At 49.4% G+C, this 14,361-nt stretch overlaps 4 protein-coding genes across 4 annotated transcripts; all 4 read left to right on the top strand.

Moving 5' to 3' along the window:
* Positions 1-6,266: 6,266 nt before the first annotated feature.
* FMAN_02986 (putative positive effector protein GCN20) lies at positions 6,267-8,609 on the top strand (the record flags this gene model as incomplete). Its single annotated transcript, XM_041831746.1, has 3 exons — positions 6,267-7,052; positions 7,097-7,177; positions 7,224-8,609. The coding sequence occupies 3 exons, from the start codon at positions 6,267-6,269 to the stop codon at positions 8,607-8,609; spliced, it is 2,253 nt and encodes a 750-aa protein (XP_041682278.1).
* A 499-nt stretch (positions 8,610-9,108) lies between these two features.
* Positions 9,109-9,462, top strand: FMAN_02985 (uncharacterized protein; the record flags this gene model as incomplete). The annotated part of the gene is made up of 1 exon (XM_041831745.1): positions 9,109-9,462. One exon carries the CDS (start codon positions 9,109-9,111, stop codon positions 9,460-9,462), a length of 354 nt encoding a protein of 117 aa, XP_041682277.1.
* A 1,771-nt stretch (positions 9,463-11,233) lies between these two features.
* FMAN_02984 (Tubulin beta chain) lies at positions 11,234-12,904 on the top strand (the record flags this gene model as incomplete). Its single annotated transcript, XM_041831744.1, has 5 exons — positions 11,234-11,245; positions 11,420-11,443; positions 11,502-11,624; positions 11,673-12,463; positions 12,514-12,904. 5 exons carry the CDS (start codon positions 11,234-11,236, stop codon positions 12,902-12,904), a joined length of 1,341 nt encoding a protein of 446 aa, XP_041682276.1.
* A 445-nt stretch (positions 12,905-13,349) lies between these two features.
* On the top strand, positions 13,350-14,250 carry FMAN_02983 (putative MRPL6-mitochondrial ribosomal protein, large subunit; the record flags this gene model as incomplete). The annotated part of the gene is made up of 3 exons (XM_041831743.1): positions 13,350-13,659; positions 13,714-13,827; positions 13,883-14,250. The coding sequence occupies 3 exons, from the start codon at positions 13,350-13,352 to the stop codon at positions 14,248-14,250; spliced, it is 792 nt and encodes a 263-aa protein (XP_041682275.1).
* Between the last annotated feature and the right edge of the window lie 111 nt (positions 14,251-14,361).

The following is a 14,361-nucleotide window of genomic DNA, read 5'->3' as shown; positions in this document are numbered from 1 at the left end:
GTGAAATTGGTTTGACACAGCTCATCCTGATTAAAATGCAATTGCACACCTAACATCCACTACAATTGTCCTATTGTATGTCAGTAGCTACAGTACTGTTGGTAGTCTACCAGTTTGCTGCTACACGAGATCCATCATGCCTCAAAGTCTCAAACATAAATCTCAATATCCTGGAAAGATGCAACGCTTATTATCTAGCGCCTGGGGCTGGCCACCCGTTATTTACCATTCCAAGGAATATCAACTTTAATTTTCTCGACCTGTAACCGATCGATGCCCATGAAGTTTGGTATGCTTTTTACGGCTGGAGTGGGCAACACGACCGCCCTGTGGCTGTTAACCCTGGTACATGAAGCTCCGGACGGGATACTTCACCGGGGGATTCCTTGGCTTCCTTCGGGGGTTGCATCTCGGGCTCTCCCTACAGCGGTATTTCTGCATCAAAGTCGGGTGGTCTGAACGAAGAATGAGGTGCTTATTCGATCTTCAATGCCATAATACAGGATCGAAGTCGAGGTACTCCAGCAAAAGGGAATCTCATCGAGCTGCCCTTGATCCTCGAGCTCAATCGCTCGCTATCTTCGTCTCGTCCCGGCCCCGGAGGTGACGACGACGGGGGTCACAACGGGATGGAGACTCCCCGGAACGGACAAAGCAAAGCAGCACAAGATCCCTGCCGTAGAGTCAGAGACCGAGAAACATAATACACGGGCCCCGTCCGTTGCTTGCTCAACGTCAACACAGGCCAAGGGCCCCCGGAGTTTGCTCTGCCACATAACAGCATAGGCTATCCGCACCTGTAGGTTGGTATCACCAGCATGTTGTCACAGGGCCCTGGTGACGCTATCCGCCTGTAAGACTGATGTTCCCGCGTATGCCTCTCGCCGTCGAGCAGCTGGGGGATGAGATACAAACGATCCATCTGCATCATACAACGTGTACAGCTATGTATTCTCGCCCCTGTTGTCACACAGGGCCGCTCCGGGTTGGAGGCGCGGCCCTGGCAGCGACCCTGTTTATCAACAAACCCTTACGATATTCAAGGGATTGGTGATTATGAAAAGGGTCCTGGGCATAATAGATACTAAATAGGGTATCAATTCGCGACGCCCACAGAGGAGAACATGTCAGCATGTCCCTCAAAGTCTGCTCTGAACCAGCCAGTACTATTATAACATTTCCAGTCACGGAAATAGGGGTTGTGTTCCCACTGACTTTGTATCTTGCATATTATGATTGCACTGCCTGAGATCTGACTGACTGGCATTTCTGATGATGCTGTCTGTACTCCAATTGCAAGTCTTCAGCTCCAGCCAATCATTCGACAGCAACACATACTGCCTTACCACAGTATGATCTTCCGGAGTAGTTCGCCATTTCACGCGTATTTGTCTAGCCAATTCGCGACAAGGCCTGCAACAAGTTCCCCGATTGCTTGATGCGGCCCTGCCTGCAATTGGTATCAATTACAGATCAGTGACAGTTTTCAGCTTGCTTTGTCCTCTACACCTTTCCTCCTTGGGACTGCACTTGATATTACCCATGGCGTGCTCGGCCTTTCAATATCCGCAGGCCAGCAGGTCTTTCAATGGCCAAACGAGCATGAGCAACTCGCCTTTTTGTCCCACGTCCATCAGTCTGTGGCCGCCCTAGGCTATCATGTGCAACGCCAAGTACCTAGGACTATTGACGCATGAAGAACAGAGAGAACAAGCAAACAAAACAAAAAGTTTGTCGATCCAACTTCAGGGACCTTGCCATTGACAAGGTGGCGCAGGGTTCGAGCGGAAGAAAGTCCGATGGATGCAATCAAGGCTGTTTGTCTTTTTCAAACACTTTCATGATCACATCATGTTCCATCATTGCATACAAAAAAGTGAATATCATGGTTCAGAATGGCTAAGTTGGTAGGGTAGTGCTCCGGGGTATACGGGCCGTTCTTAGCATCTGCAAGACCAATGTTTACATGAAAAGCACTATTCAACAGTACCAGACAGACACAAGGCGGAGGGCAATTACTTTCTGTGGCTCTCTGAAATCTCCCCATTCTGTGCAATACAGGACCGTGGTTGTTCATGTTGCCGAAGCTAATGCTTCGCTCCTTTCCAGGTTGGTCCCAGACTGTTCGCACTTGTATTGCGGGTAGTAGTTTAGGTATTGATGAGCACTGGCATAAATGACCAAGATACCTAGCCCAAACTATTATGCCATATTCTGTTCCAATATTCCAGAAACTACTCCGTAGATACACGTGTAATAAACGTCCCTTGCAGATCAAAGACTGTCTCTCAAATCAACAATAGTACATACTGTCATAAGATGAGGCCTGCCACAGACGTTGTACATATGTACTGTATTAGCCACAACCAACCATAAATAGATAAACATAAACAACAACAAGAAAAAACAATAACAACACCACACCACACCACACCACACCACATCCAGAACCCAATGATCTGCAGAATAAACCTGCCGCTCTGCCTGAACTTCTGAAGAAAGCGGAGCAGCTGGCCGCCCCTTACTTGCAGTTACTGAGGGGGTCGGATGAAACGATTGACCTGATTTGGTGAGATTATGCCTCCGCCGTCGCCGAAAGTCATGGGTATCGGAATGTTTTTCAGTCGACGAGCTTTTCGATCAAGATCCGAAGAAGCGCTTGCGTCTGATAGTGGGGCTCAGTTCAAGAGCTAGAGGCATCTTGGACTTGGAGCATCTCTCGCCTCAAGGCGGGCACCATTCAGATGTTCCAGATGCGAATTTGCACTCACACCAAGTTCCCAGAAAGCCACAGGCAGATCCTCCTCGTGTTGAGGCAATGGCCCGCGGTGCAGAGAAACTTAACTAGCATCCCTGCTCCTGGTGCTCGCTTGTCTCGATAAGGCTGGCTCGTGGCCACTGGGGATATCTTTTGCTTGGCCCAATACGCTGACAAACATGTGCTCAGCCCAAATCCTCGTGAACTGGTTTCCTTGACCATTGGCATCGGGTTGTTCCAGAGACCGAATCCATCTCAGGAACTCTCGCAACTCATACCTGAAACGAGACTGCCTAGAAAAGCGGGGTTGTTTCTTCTTCCCATTTCCTTCAGAGTTCTCTTGATACTAGGATATCCCTTGATCTCTGGTGTTTCTCATGCATCTGACTGCAGATGCAGTTAGATGGATATGAAGAGGAAACAACTCGAGCATGTGAACCAGCCAACTTGCCATTGCCTTCATTCAGCAATCCACTCGCCTACCGACATGCGAACATCTTGAAGTGTTCCTCAGCCAGTCGACACTATGCATTTTCTCTGAGCATCAAGTCCAATTTCCACCAACCATCCTCAAACGGCAGCTAGGCTTTAGACAGACGTGCCTAGTGCTCACGATCAGAGCTGACGCAATGCACGAACTGCTTTTTCTGGCGATAGCCCTAAACTCAAAAGCCGCAGTGTGCTTGCCGACAGCCACAGGTTATTGAATAAGGGACAAACAAACTCTAGGCTCTCTTCGCGGGGGCGGACAAGGGTCCTATCTTGAGGCTCTCTAGGTTCTCAAGCAACATGGACAACTCCAGACTGGAATGCTGGACTTTCCCCGCAGAATAGGGAAATAATTCCGAGTTATCATGATCGCCGTGGCTTCTGAGTCAATGGGCGATTTGCTTCAGCCATTGTCTCATATCGGCCCTCGACAAACGTGTGCATATACTGTAGTAGGAGGCGCATGACGGACGAGGCGTCCAGCTGCCCACGCGCCTGGGACACTGTCACTCCCAAGGAGCTAAGTTGGCATTGTCTTATCGAGTCAATCTCATACCGGCGGAAGATTGCTCGTCTTAACAAGTCTTGCGAGGCCACACTTATATACTTTTGGAGATTCAATTGACGCCCCTGGACAAGGGGATCGCACATGTACAATGACAATCTTTCACACTTCCATCAGGGACAGCAATGTCTACACACGTACGATGTCCTGGCCTCTGGGATTCTAGACTCGGGTCTAACTCTTGCGCATTTAAACCAATTTGCTGTCTCTTGTTAAGGCGCAATGGTCAAGCCATCGTCGAGCCAAGTGGAGGTAATAGCATTGCAATGTTAGAAATGACGTTGAATGGGCCATGTCCTCGCGAAACGGCGGCGCCGAAAGTCCACATAGTCTAGAGGCTCAAGCGCCCACAATTGCCGGAGCGCCGTTTATCCTTTAGTTAGCAACTTGGCAATGCCCTTTACGAGTTGGTCAGTGATAGCTGGCGCCAGGGGACAAGTTGGTGGTGGTTGTCAATCCGCTGGTAAGACAAAAAGACGTTATTGGTCTCACAGAGCCCCTAATGTTTATTGCTGTTGTGAGTGGGGAATGTGAATTCCTGGTAAGCATCCGTCAGTGGAGGGATGACACCAGGAAATCGTCAGAAGTGAATCAGTTGATTTCTTCAGTAAACATTCCATCTCCAGCTAACTAGGGAGGTCTGTTGCGTGACTCTGGATTGGGTATGTAACTTGAGCTTTCATGCAGAAGGGCCTTGCATCGATCTCCCGTACCGTATATATGTACAGTAATGCACATGGTTATCACATCTGATCGCCAATGCAGTGTTGTGCAGAGCAATGCAGACGCAAGATCAGGGCTCGGTCAGCATAAAAAACCTAGATCTGAGTTAAACATGTACCAGGGTTCAATTTCAGTGTCGATTGGCCGAGTTGTGCCAGCGGGCGAAGAAAAACATCATGAGATGAAGTTGACGCGTCGCGTCAATAACCCCTCTTCTTACCTTACCTTACCTCACTTAACTTGACTTAACAAAATAAATACACAGAGCTATAGCAGCTTTCTGTACTGTGATTGGTGTTTCGGGTTTGGAGCTGAAAACTGTAATTACTGAAACCGGCGTAGAGCTAGGATTCGTGGCAACTGGTTATTGCTGAGTTCAACGCCGGCGGTTTCAATAGTCAGCAACCACATTGATAACCGACCTCCGAGGCACTGCATCGTCGCTGGGATAGCCCTGTAGACTGGACCAAGATTTGCTCGAGCGCTGTGTCTTGTCGTCGTTGATAGGTTGGTTTAGAGGTAAGATGAGAACTCAATGGACTACGAACGCTCAAGTCGTTCTACAAATGCAGTCTCTCTCTGCATAAACGCAACTTATCAGCGCTGATATTGGGTCACGGGTCTGCTAATTGCAGCATGCATGCATGTCCGTTGTCTAATTTGCCCGTGAACAGGTTTTGTGAGAAACCTGTAATTATTTCGACATCCCACTCTTGAATTAGAGGCCCTTCACCGCCAGTTGGCCTTTGTTTGATAACCTGATTCTTCTAAATTTGGAGTGAATAGCTGCAATCTAACATCTGTGGTTTATTAGGAGCCTTTATTCAGCTCTACAGGTCAGGTTTCTTTCCGGGTCCAATTAGTCTGGAGGTGCTGGCGAACTGTTTACTTTTCACTCGTATGGATGGATGCCCCTGCTCGCATTTTGATATAGCCTCCCTCGGCGATATGCCCTTTTATTATGTGCTCGAGCTCCCGTGTCTTAGGTTCTTGCTATCCGCATGACCCGGTTCGGGAAAGCTATGACTCCCATTCCCATCTCCATCTTCTTGACACTTGCAAACATGATGCGGTTAGCTATAGGTTAGGTCGCTACGATTCGGACAGCTTTTCGTGTATTGAGTAGAGTGGCAGAGTGCCTTCTCTGTCCAACTTTCCACCTGCTGCAGAGCTCATTAAAATCAGTCGTTTTGTATTAGGTAGTGTCCGAGTTCCAACCTGAATTCTGGACCGACTTAACATATTTTGGGTGCCTACCAGTGTCATAGTCGTTGTCACAACTCAAATTTAGCAACTTTGGCAGGACGCCAAGCTGTGTTAATTGTAGCCCGTTTACCATGGTTAAAAACCGAATCAAATCATCATCATGAGTCAGTCAGAAACAAACTAGAAGTCAAGAATGAATATGCATTCCTTGAGTGATTCATGATCAAAAACTTGTGGATTAGTTATCGCTACATCCGTAGTATCTCAGACACACCTACCCTGGAGTTGATGATGTCGGCGATCGGACATCAGACTTCCGTGATGGATCTGGTACCTGCCCACAATTTTCAACGACATCTCTGGCGGGGCATCGAGGTAACGACACTGTCAAGCCATTCAATCACAGTTTGACAACTCTGTGTAGCTCGCTGCGCATACTGAAGTTGTCAATCACATAGCAGATTATCAAGGGGCCTCAAGTCATTCGCTCTTAGCCCAGCTATCCCACCGTCGAGTCAGCGCATCATGGAGGCCGATATCAGAGCTGTGCTGCCGCACATCGACCCCGTAGTCTCCGAGTACTCTGTGGGCTACCTGACCCATGCGTCAACTTCCTATCTGGACGAGGAGGATGCATCTGGCGAGTCACCACTGAACGAGGCTGCTTCTACCATCACCGAGCTCCTACTGTCTGCATCTGGCCAAGTTAATGCTGAGCTGGAGGAGAAGATCAAACAATTGGTCGAGAAATGGGTTGACAAGTACACCGAGGCCAATGGAGGCCAGAGACGAGGACCTTCGACTGTAAAGCGTCTAGACCAGACTATCCAGGTGAGCCAGCAGCGCAACATGTCGTCCACTCTAGCTGTGGCGACCGGTGGCGTGGACCTGGAGTCTGCAAACGCAAGGAAGGTTGAATCGAAGGTCGATCGCAAGAAACTTGAGAAAGCAGAGAGAAAGATTGCCGCCAAGCAGCAGAAGAAGACCTTCAAGACTGTCGAGTACGAGGCATCCAAGCTGCTTGACCAACCCGAGTCGACCCAGTCATACGAAGAGTTCTATATGGCTGTCAACCCTCTGCAAATGGGCTCCAGCTCCGCAAACAAGTCAAAGGATATCAAATTGGACAACATCGATGTGTCAATCAGTGGAAACCGCATTCTTACAGACACAACGCTCACTCTCGCATATGGCCACCGCTATGGTTTGGTTGGTAACAACGGTGTTGGTAAATCAACACTGCTTCGAGCTCTGTCTCGCCGTGAGGTTGCAATTCCACTCCACATATCCATTCTGCATGTTGAGCAAGAAGTAAGTCTCTGTTGAATCAAGAAAGACCATTGCTGACAAGAAAGATTACTGGCGACGACACCCCAGCTATCCAGGCGGTTCTCGACGCCGATGTTTGGCGCAAGGTTCTATTGAAGGAGCAAGATGTAAGTCTGCCTTCCAGTCATAACGAATACCCACTAACGATGATAGCAAATCACGGCTCGCCTGGCAGACTTGGAGAAGCAACGTGCTTCTCTGGCCGACACATCTGCTGATGCGGCTAGAATTGATCGTGATAGAGAGGCCCAGGATACCAAGTTGGGAGATGTTCAGTCCAAGTTGGCCGAAATGGAGTCAGACAAGGCCGAGTCACGAGCTGCTAGTATTCTTGCTGGTCTCGGTTTCTCTCCAGAGCGACAGCAGCACGCCACCAAAACCTTCTCTGGTGGTTGGAGAATGCGTCTGGCCCTTGCCCGAGCACTGTTCTGTGAACCTGACTTGCTTCTTCTTGACGAACCGTCTAACATGTTGGACGTTCCTTCGATTACATTCTTGTCCGAGTACCTTCAAACATACCCCAGCACCGTCCTCGTGGTCTCTCACGACAGAGCGTTCCTCAACGAAGTCGCCACCGATATCATTCATCAACACTCTCAGCGTCTCGACTACTACCGTGGAGCCAACTTCGATACCTTCTATGCTACCCGTGAGGAGCGTAAGAAAGTCGCCAAACGAGAATACGAGAACCAGATGGTCCAGAGAGCTCATCTACAGGCATTTATCGACAAGTTCAGGTATAACGCCGCCAAATCTTCAGAAGCGCAGTCCCGTATCAAGAAGCTGGAGAAGATGCCGGTCCTTGAACCCCCAGAGGCTGAGTACAGCGTCAAGTTCACATTCCCCGAGGTCGAGAAGCTATCGCCCCCTATTGTACAGATGTCTGAAGTCACTTTTGGTTACAACAAAGACAACATCTTGCTGCGCAATGTTGACCTGGACGTCCAGCTTGATTCCCGAATTGGTATCGTCGGACCCAACGGTGCGGGTAAGACAACTATCCTGAAGCTCCTCATTGGTAAGCTGGATCCTTCGTCTGGTCTGATCTCGCAACACCCTCGTCTCCGAATTGGATTCTTCGCTCAGCATCACGTTGATGCCCTCGACCTCAACGACAGTGCTGTGGGTTTCATGTCAAAGAATTATCCGGGGCGAACGGATGAAGAATACCGCCGACGACTTGGCGCCTTCGGTATCACCGGCACAACGGGCCTACAGAAGATGGGATTACTTTCTGGAGGTCAAAAGTCTCGTGTTGCTTTTGCTTGCCTGGCCCTTACGAACCCCCACATTCTGGTTCTTGACGAACCTTCTAACCATCTTGATATTGAAGCCATGGATGCTTTGGCCGAAGCGCTCAACGAATTCCAGGGTGGTGTGCTGATGGTGTCCCACGACGTCACAATGTTGCAGACGGTGTGCAAATCGCTGTGGGTTTGTGATGGAGGCACTGTCGAGAAGTTCCCTGGCGATGTTCAGGCGTACAAGAAGAGGATTACCGCGCAAGCTAATGCTGCAGGTGTTGTTAAGCAGCATTAAGGATGTAGCCAAATTGATAAGACTGATTTTATGGTCCAAATAGATTTGCCCGACAACTTTGAGACCAGATGACATGTTATAATTATAATCTGTGATACGAACCGTTCATATCTCTGATTTCAGCTACTCGCTAGATATTCAGCTGACGATAGTTTTCTCTCACAAACACAACAATCAAGATTTGACTCATATTGTCCGACCCTAATGGTACTGATGCATAATGTGAGGTTGTGTTACATGTGATGTCGATAAAATGGGCTCGGACGGATTTCTATCAGAGCCTCAATGAATAGATGACAATTCGCACTCAATAGCAACAATGTGCGTTGAGTGTCAAACAAGACCTTTTTGAATGATGAACCTACGAATTCTGAACCCTGTTTTTTTATATCAAAGTTCCAACTCCCTTCCTACAAAAAACCTTACTGCGTGCACCGCCTCAACTTTTCACGAGAAGCACTCAACACCCATACATCTTCGGTCTCAATCATTGCCTATCATGTCAGAAATGGAAGGCGTCGTGGCAACCCAGGCGGTTGTCGCCATGGACATCACAGAACCTGATCCTCACGAAAGCCGCGATGAAAACAAACCCGCGTTCGATATCAAGAAGCCCAAGCCAACACTTCAGATCCGCGACAATCTGCTGTACTGGAAATGCAACCAAACACTTCACGACGGCAGCGTCTGCGGTTCCTACAACGAGCTGGACTTCAAGCAGTGCAAGGACTGCAAGAGCCGACGCGGTATTGGAGATGATGGCACTGACGCCTACGGCACTAAGATTGCAAAGATCGTCTTTGTTAACAACAAGAATGGAGAGGAACTTTGGCAGTATGCTTCGGAGGAATAGGTCAGCTCAAAGACGTCGATGGTTCAAATGGATGCGAAGTCTATCAGAGAAGACATGAACACAAAGCGAAGGAGAACTCGATGGTTATTTGCGCGCGAGAGATGTCGCGTTTGCCTCAGACTTTTACGAATCATAAGAAATGGACCAGATTTGATTTTAGAGGTGTCGACATGTTGTTCCTCAATGGAGCTTCCAAGCAACATCTACTGCAGAGAGCACAATAGGCACCCCCAAAGCTTTCCAAATTATACCTGTTACAGGAGAATTTCTTCTTTCATCCCTAAGGAGTCTCCTTCAGAGCCATTCAGTTGTGTATAAATGCATGGGTTTCGTGACAGTCTGAGACTTCTAAAGAGAAGTCACATCATGAATTTTACTGCCCTCTGTCTAGCGGAGGGCATCCTAGAGCCGGATCAGTAGACATAGGTGATGTACTTAACCATGTGCAACGACCCCATATGATATGCAAACACTCTCTACTTTTAGTTGGCGAAGCAGGGGGAGCTTACTGGTTGCTATGTAACTAGACTTTGCCTCGATGTTTGTATATGCTTGTTTCTTCTATGGGCTGTGGTTTTCCTCTCTCGAATCAATAAAATAAGGTGAATTCATATGTTTCGTCTGGTTTCTAGCCTTTTACACCATATGGATTCCTCCTACGTTCTTTCGGCCCCCTTCGCCTGACAGCCGGCGAGTGTATGCTGTTATGTGTAGTAATTCAAGCTCAACACTCGAGGCACAGGGAATAAGATAACCTCTGACCGTGAACCAAGGTACTGAAAACCATTACATCAGCTTTTTGTGTTGTTGAGAATAGAGATATTGGGGGTTGTTGCCTCCCCAGCCGAGGTAGGCAGAGTGATTGGCGCCTTGGTTTAGATTAACATCAATATGTGCCAGTGAATAGGTACCTAGGTAGGTAACCAATGGATATCTACTCCGTACCTAATAAGAAAGAAGATGCAAATGTATAACGTTCAATGCAATTGGAGCCTTGCTCCACTGGCTGAATATTTCGGTAAATACAGATACATTCAGCTTGGAGATTCTCTTACATACTGTGCTATCGCCTCATTGTTAATTCTGATCGTCCGAAGCCGTATGTTCATCTCGGATGGTCAAATCGCCAATTTACCAGTGGGGCAAGTTTTGCTGGCACTCCAACAGTTGGCGATCCGGCGATACCTCACATACTGACTGCGCTGCCAGCGTGGCTGGCCTCAACGGCGCGAAAGGTGGTTGTGACTCCAAAAACGGCTCGATTCGGGGTAACTGAGCCTACTAAGTATATAGGTAGGTAGGTTCTTTTTTCATCTAAGCTGCCTTATAAGTATTACCACTTCAATTCTTAATATGCATCCATCTGGAGATAGAATGGCGGGCTGCTATTTCCTCTCCGTCGGCAGTGACAGGTGCGGATTCATTGGCGTGCCTGCCACTGCGGGACCCTTCAGGCGGCGCCTTGCCCTTCTGAACGCGTGCACGGACCAAGAGGTAAACAAGTGAGAGTGCTTACTGGTCCAATGGCCTGGAAGGAACCGCCCTGCCCCTTGTTTACCCCCTGCTGGGCCCTGGAGCCGTGGCGGTGAACAATTTCACCCTCCAGCTCCAAACAAAAATCAACATCGCCCTTTGGTCTCTTTCCAACCCAACCCAACCCACTCTTCTCCTCCGTCAAAGCTAGGTCTACTTCAGCTCTTCGACGACTTCGGCCCATTTCTCTCCTCCTTCTCTCTACTCCTCCAGATTACATTCATCCACATCCATCAACATGCGTGAGATTGTAAGTACCTCTCTTCTTAAGTTTGTATTGTGCTGTTGCACGCGTTGAGTTCACCGTGCCCCTGATTCTACCCCGCTGGGCGGTGGCAGCTCAACGACATTGCACGATAGCTAGCAGCTTTAACCTACCTTCTGTCAAGACGAAGAAGCTAATCAGATCTTTTCTCTACGATAGGTTCACCTCCAGACCGGTCAGTGCGTAAGTGCTCATCGCTTCCTCAACGTCGCATGCGGGGGATGCTCACAACGTTTATCAGGGTAACCAAATTGGTGCTGCTTTCTGGCAAACCATCTCTGGCGAGCACGGCCTCGACAGCAATGGTGTCTACAACGGTACCTCCGAGCTCCAGCTCGAGCGCATGAGTGTCTACTTCAACGAGGTATGCCTTAACAGTCAATGCCAATAATCCCCAAGCTCACACAACTAGGCCTCTGGCAACAAGTATGTTCCCCGAGCCGTCCTCGTCGATCTTGAGCCTGGTACCATGGACGCTGTCCGTGCTGGTCCCTTCGGTCAGCTCTTCCGTCCCGACAACTTCGTTTTCGGTCAGTCCGGTGCTGGAAACAACTGGGCCAAGGGTCACTACACTGAGGGTGCCGAACTTGTCGACCAGGTCCTCGACGTTGTCCGCCGTGAGGCCGAGGGCTGCGATTGCCTTCAGGGTTTCCAGATCACCCACTCCCTCGGTGGTGGTACCGGTGCCGGTATGGGTACTCTACTTATCTCCAAGATCCGCGAGGAATTCCCCGACCGAATGATGGCCACCTTCTCCGTCGTTCCCTCTCCCAAGGTCTCTGACACCGTCGTTGAGCCCTATAATGCAACCCTCTCTGTCCACCAGCTGGTCGAGAACTCCGACGAGACCTTCTGTATCGATAACGAGGCCCTCTACGATATCTGCATGCGCACCCTGAAGCTGTCCAACCCCTCTTACGGTGACCTCAACTACCTTGTTTCTGCTGTTATGTCCGGTGTCACCACCTGTCTCCGTTTCCCCGGTCAGCTGAACTCCGACCTCCGAAAGCTCGCCGTCAACATGGTGCCTTTCCCTCGTCTACACTTCTTCATGGTCGGCTTTGCTCCTCTGACCAGCCGTGGTGCTCACTCTTTCCGCGCTGTCAGCGTTCCTGAGTTGACCCAACAGATGTTCGACCCCAAGAACATGATGGCTGCTTCGGACTTCCGCAACGGTCGCTACCTGACCTGCTCGGCCATTTTGTGAGTGATCCCGATTTTGCACATGATAACAATTTACTGACTTTAACCAGCCGTGGCCGTGTCGCTATGAAGGAGGTCGAGGACCAGATGCGCAACGTCCAGAGCAAGAACTCGTCTTACTTCGTTGAATGGATTCCCAACAATATCCAGACAGCCCTTTGTGCCATCCCTCCCCGAGGACTTACGATGTCTTCGACCTTCATCGGAAACTCTACCTCTATCCAGGAGCTCTTTAAGCGTGTTGGTGAGCAGTTCACTGCCATGTTCCGACGCAAGGCTTTCTTGCATTGGTATACTGGTGAGGGTATGGACGAGATGGAGTTCACTGAGGCTGAGTCCAACATGAACGATCTTGTCTCCGAATACCAGCAGTACCAGGATGCTGGTATTGATGAGGAGGAAGAGGAGTACGAGGAGGAGCTCCCCGAGGGCGAGGAGTAAATCTGCTCCAGTGTGCTGAAATAACTGGCCGCTATGTCATGTTTGTCGTATAGCCGGCCTGCAACTTCTTTTCGAGTGTAGTTGTTGTAATTCTGGGGTTAAGATATCCTCAATAGTGGCAGTACACTATAGTTGTATGAGCCAAATAAAATCCCAAGAGTACTGTTGTACCAATTCAAGTCTTGAAGGTGGTGAAACTAGCACCAACTAATTCAAACTGGTCACAAGCCAGTTTCGCCAAGTACCAACTCGAAATGTTTCTGTGACATGAAGTTAAGCATCGGTAATCGGACCACATTCGCGGACGTGACCCTTGGTGTAAGTTGTCATAGGTAGTGAACACGTGATATCATGACTAAGCGCGAAAAGTTGAGCTCCATCAGCTTGCCAACCTCGTTCGACGAGCCAATACTGCTGCACGCCCACGGCAGCCATCTTGACACCAATGGCCGCCATGTTTACTCCCAGCCGGGGGAGGGCAATTGGACGAGCCATTGCGGCTTCGTCGTCTGGCCCTGTTACCCTCCCTAGCTTCCTGGTGCCAGCATGGCGAACGACAGCACCCAAGATCGCATCTTCCCGAGCCGCCATTGCCCTCTTCTCCACGACCTCGAAACGACCATCCAAGCTGGGAAGAACCCCTCTATCGATTCCTCCTGGCGTAGAGCTATCTGTCGGCGAGCCGGTGGCGAGCAAAGACTTGACATCATACAAGAAGGTGTACAAGAAAACCATCACTGTAAAAGGACCTTTGGGTATGAGGGAACGGCACCTAGAAATGAGGGGAATGATTGCTGACTGGGTGTTAGGAGAGCTTGAGCTCGAAGTTCCGGAATATGTACAGGTGACGCAAGATCCTGAGGCAAAGGTGGTATCATTGAATGTCCAGGACACTGACGCCAAGGACCAAAAGGCCATGTGGGGTACGTTCACCGGTTATCGTCACGCTTGGTGGCATTGGGGCTGACAATTGGATAGGAACAACATGGTCTTACCTAAGGAACTATATAATGGGTGTCTCGGAAGGGCACACGGCCATTCTCCGTCTGGTCGGTGTTGGTTACAGAGCGAGTGTCGAAGAGCGAGGTGCTAAAGAGGAATTCCCTGGACAGCGCTTCCTGTGCCTCAAGCTCGGGTTCACTCACCCTGTCGAAGAGGGTATCCCTCGCGGCGTGACCGTAACAACTCCTGCGCCTACACGTATCCTGATTGAGGGAATTGACCGCGAGACCATCATGTCGTTTGCTGGACGAATTCGCATGTGGCGTCCTCCGGAGCCTTACAAGGGCAAGGGCGTGTTTATTAACGACCAGACGATCAAGCTGAAGCAGAAGAAGATCAAATAGAGAGATGGCATGTGGGAATTTATGCTGGCCAGCTTGGTGGCTTGGCCTTTGGGACGCAGCTGGCGTGTGTATTCTAGTATCATGTACAGATTTGTGTGTACTATTTGACAA

The sequence above is a fragment of the Fusarium mangiferae genome (assembly GCF_900044065.1).
Source record: "Fusarium mangiferae strain MRC7560 genome assembly, contig: FMAN_scaffold006, whole genome shotgun sequence".
Taxonomy (NCBI): Eukaryota; Fungi; Ascomycota; class Sordariomycetes; order Hypocreales; family Nectriaceae; genus Fusarium; species Fusarium mangiferae.
Note: the sequence above shows the minus strand (reverse complement) of the source record. Positions and strands in the feature narration are given on the sequence as shown.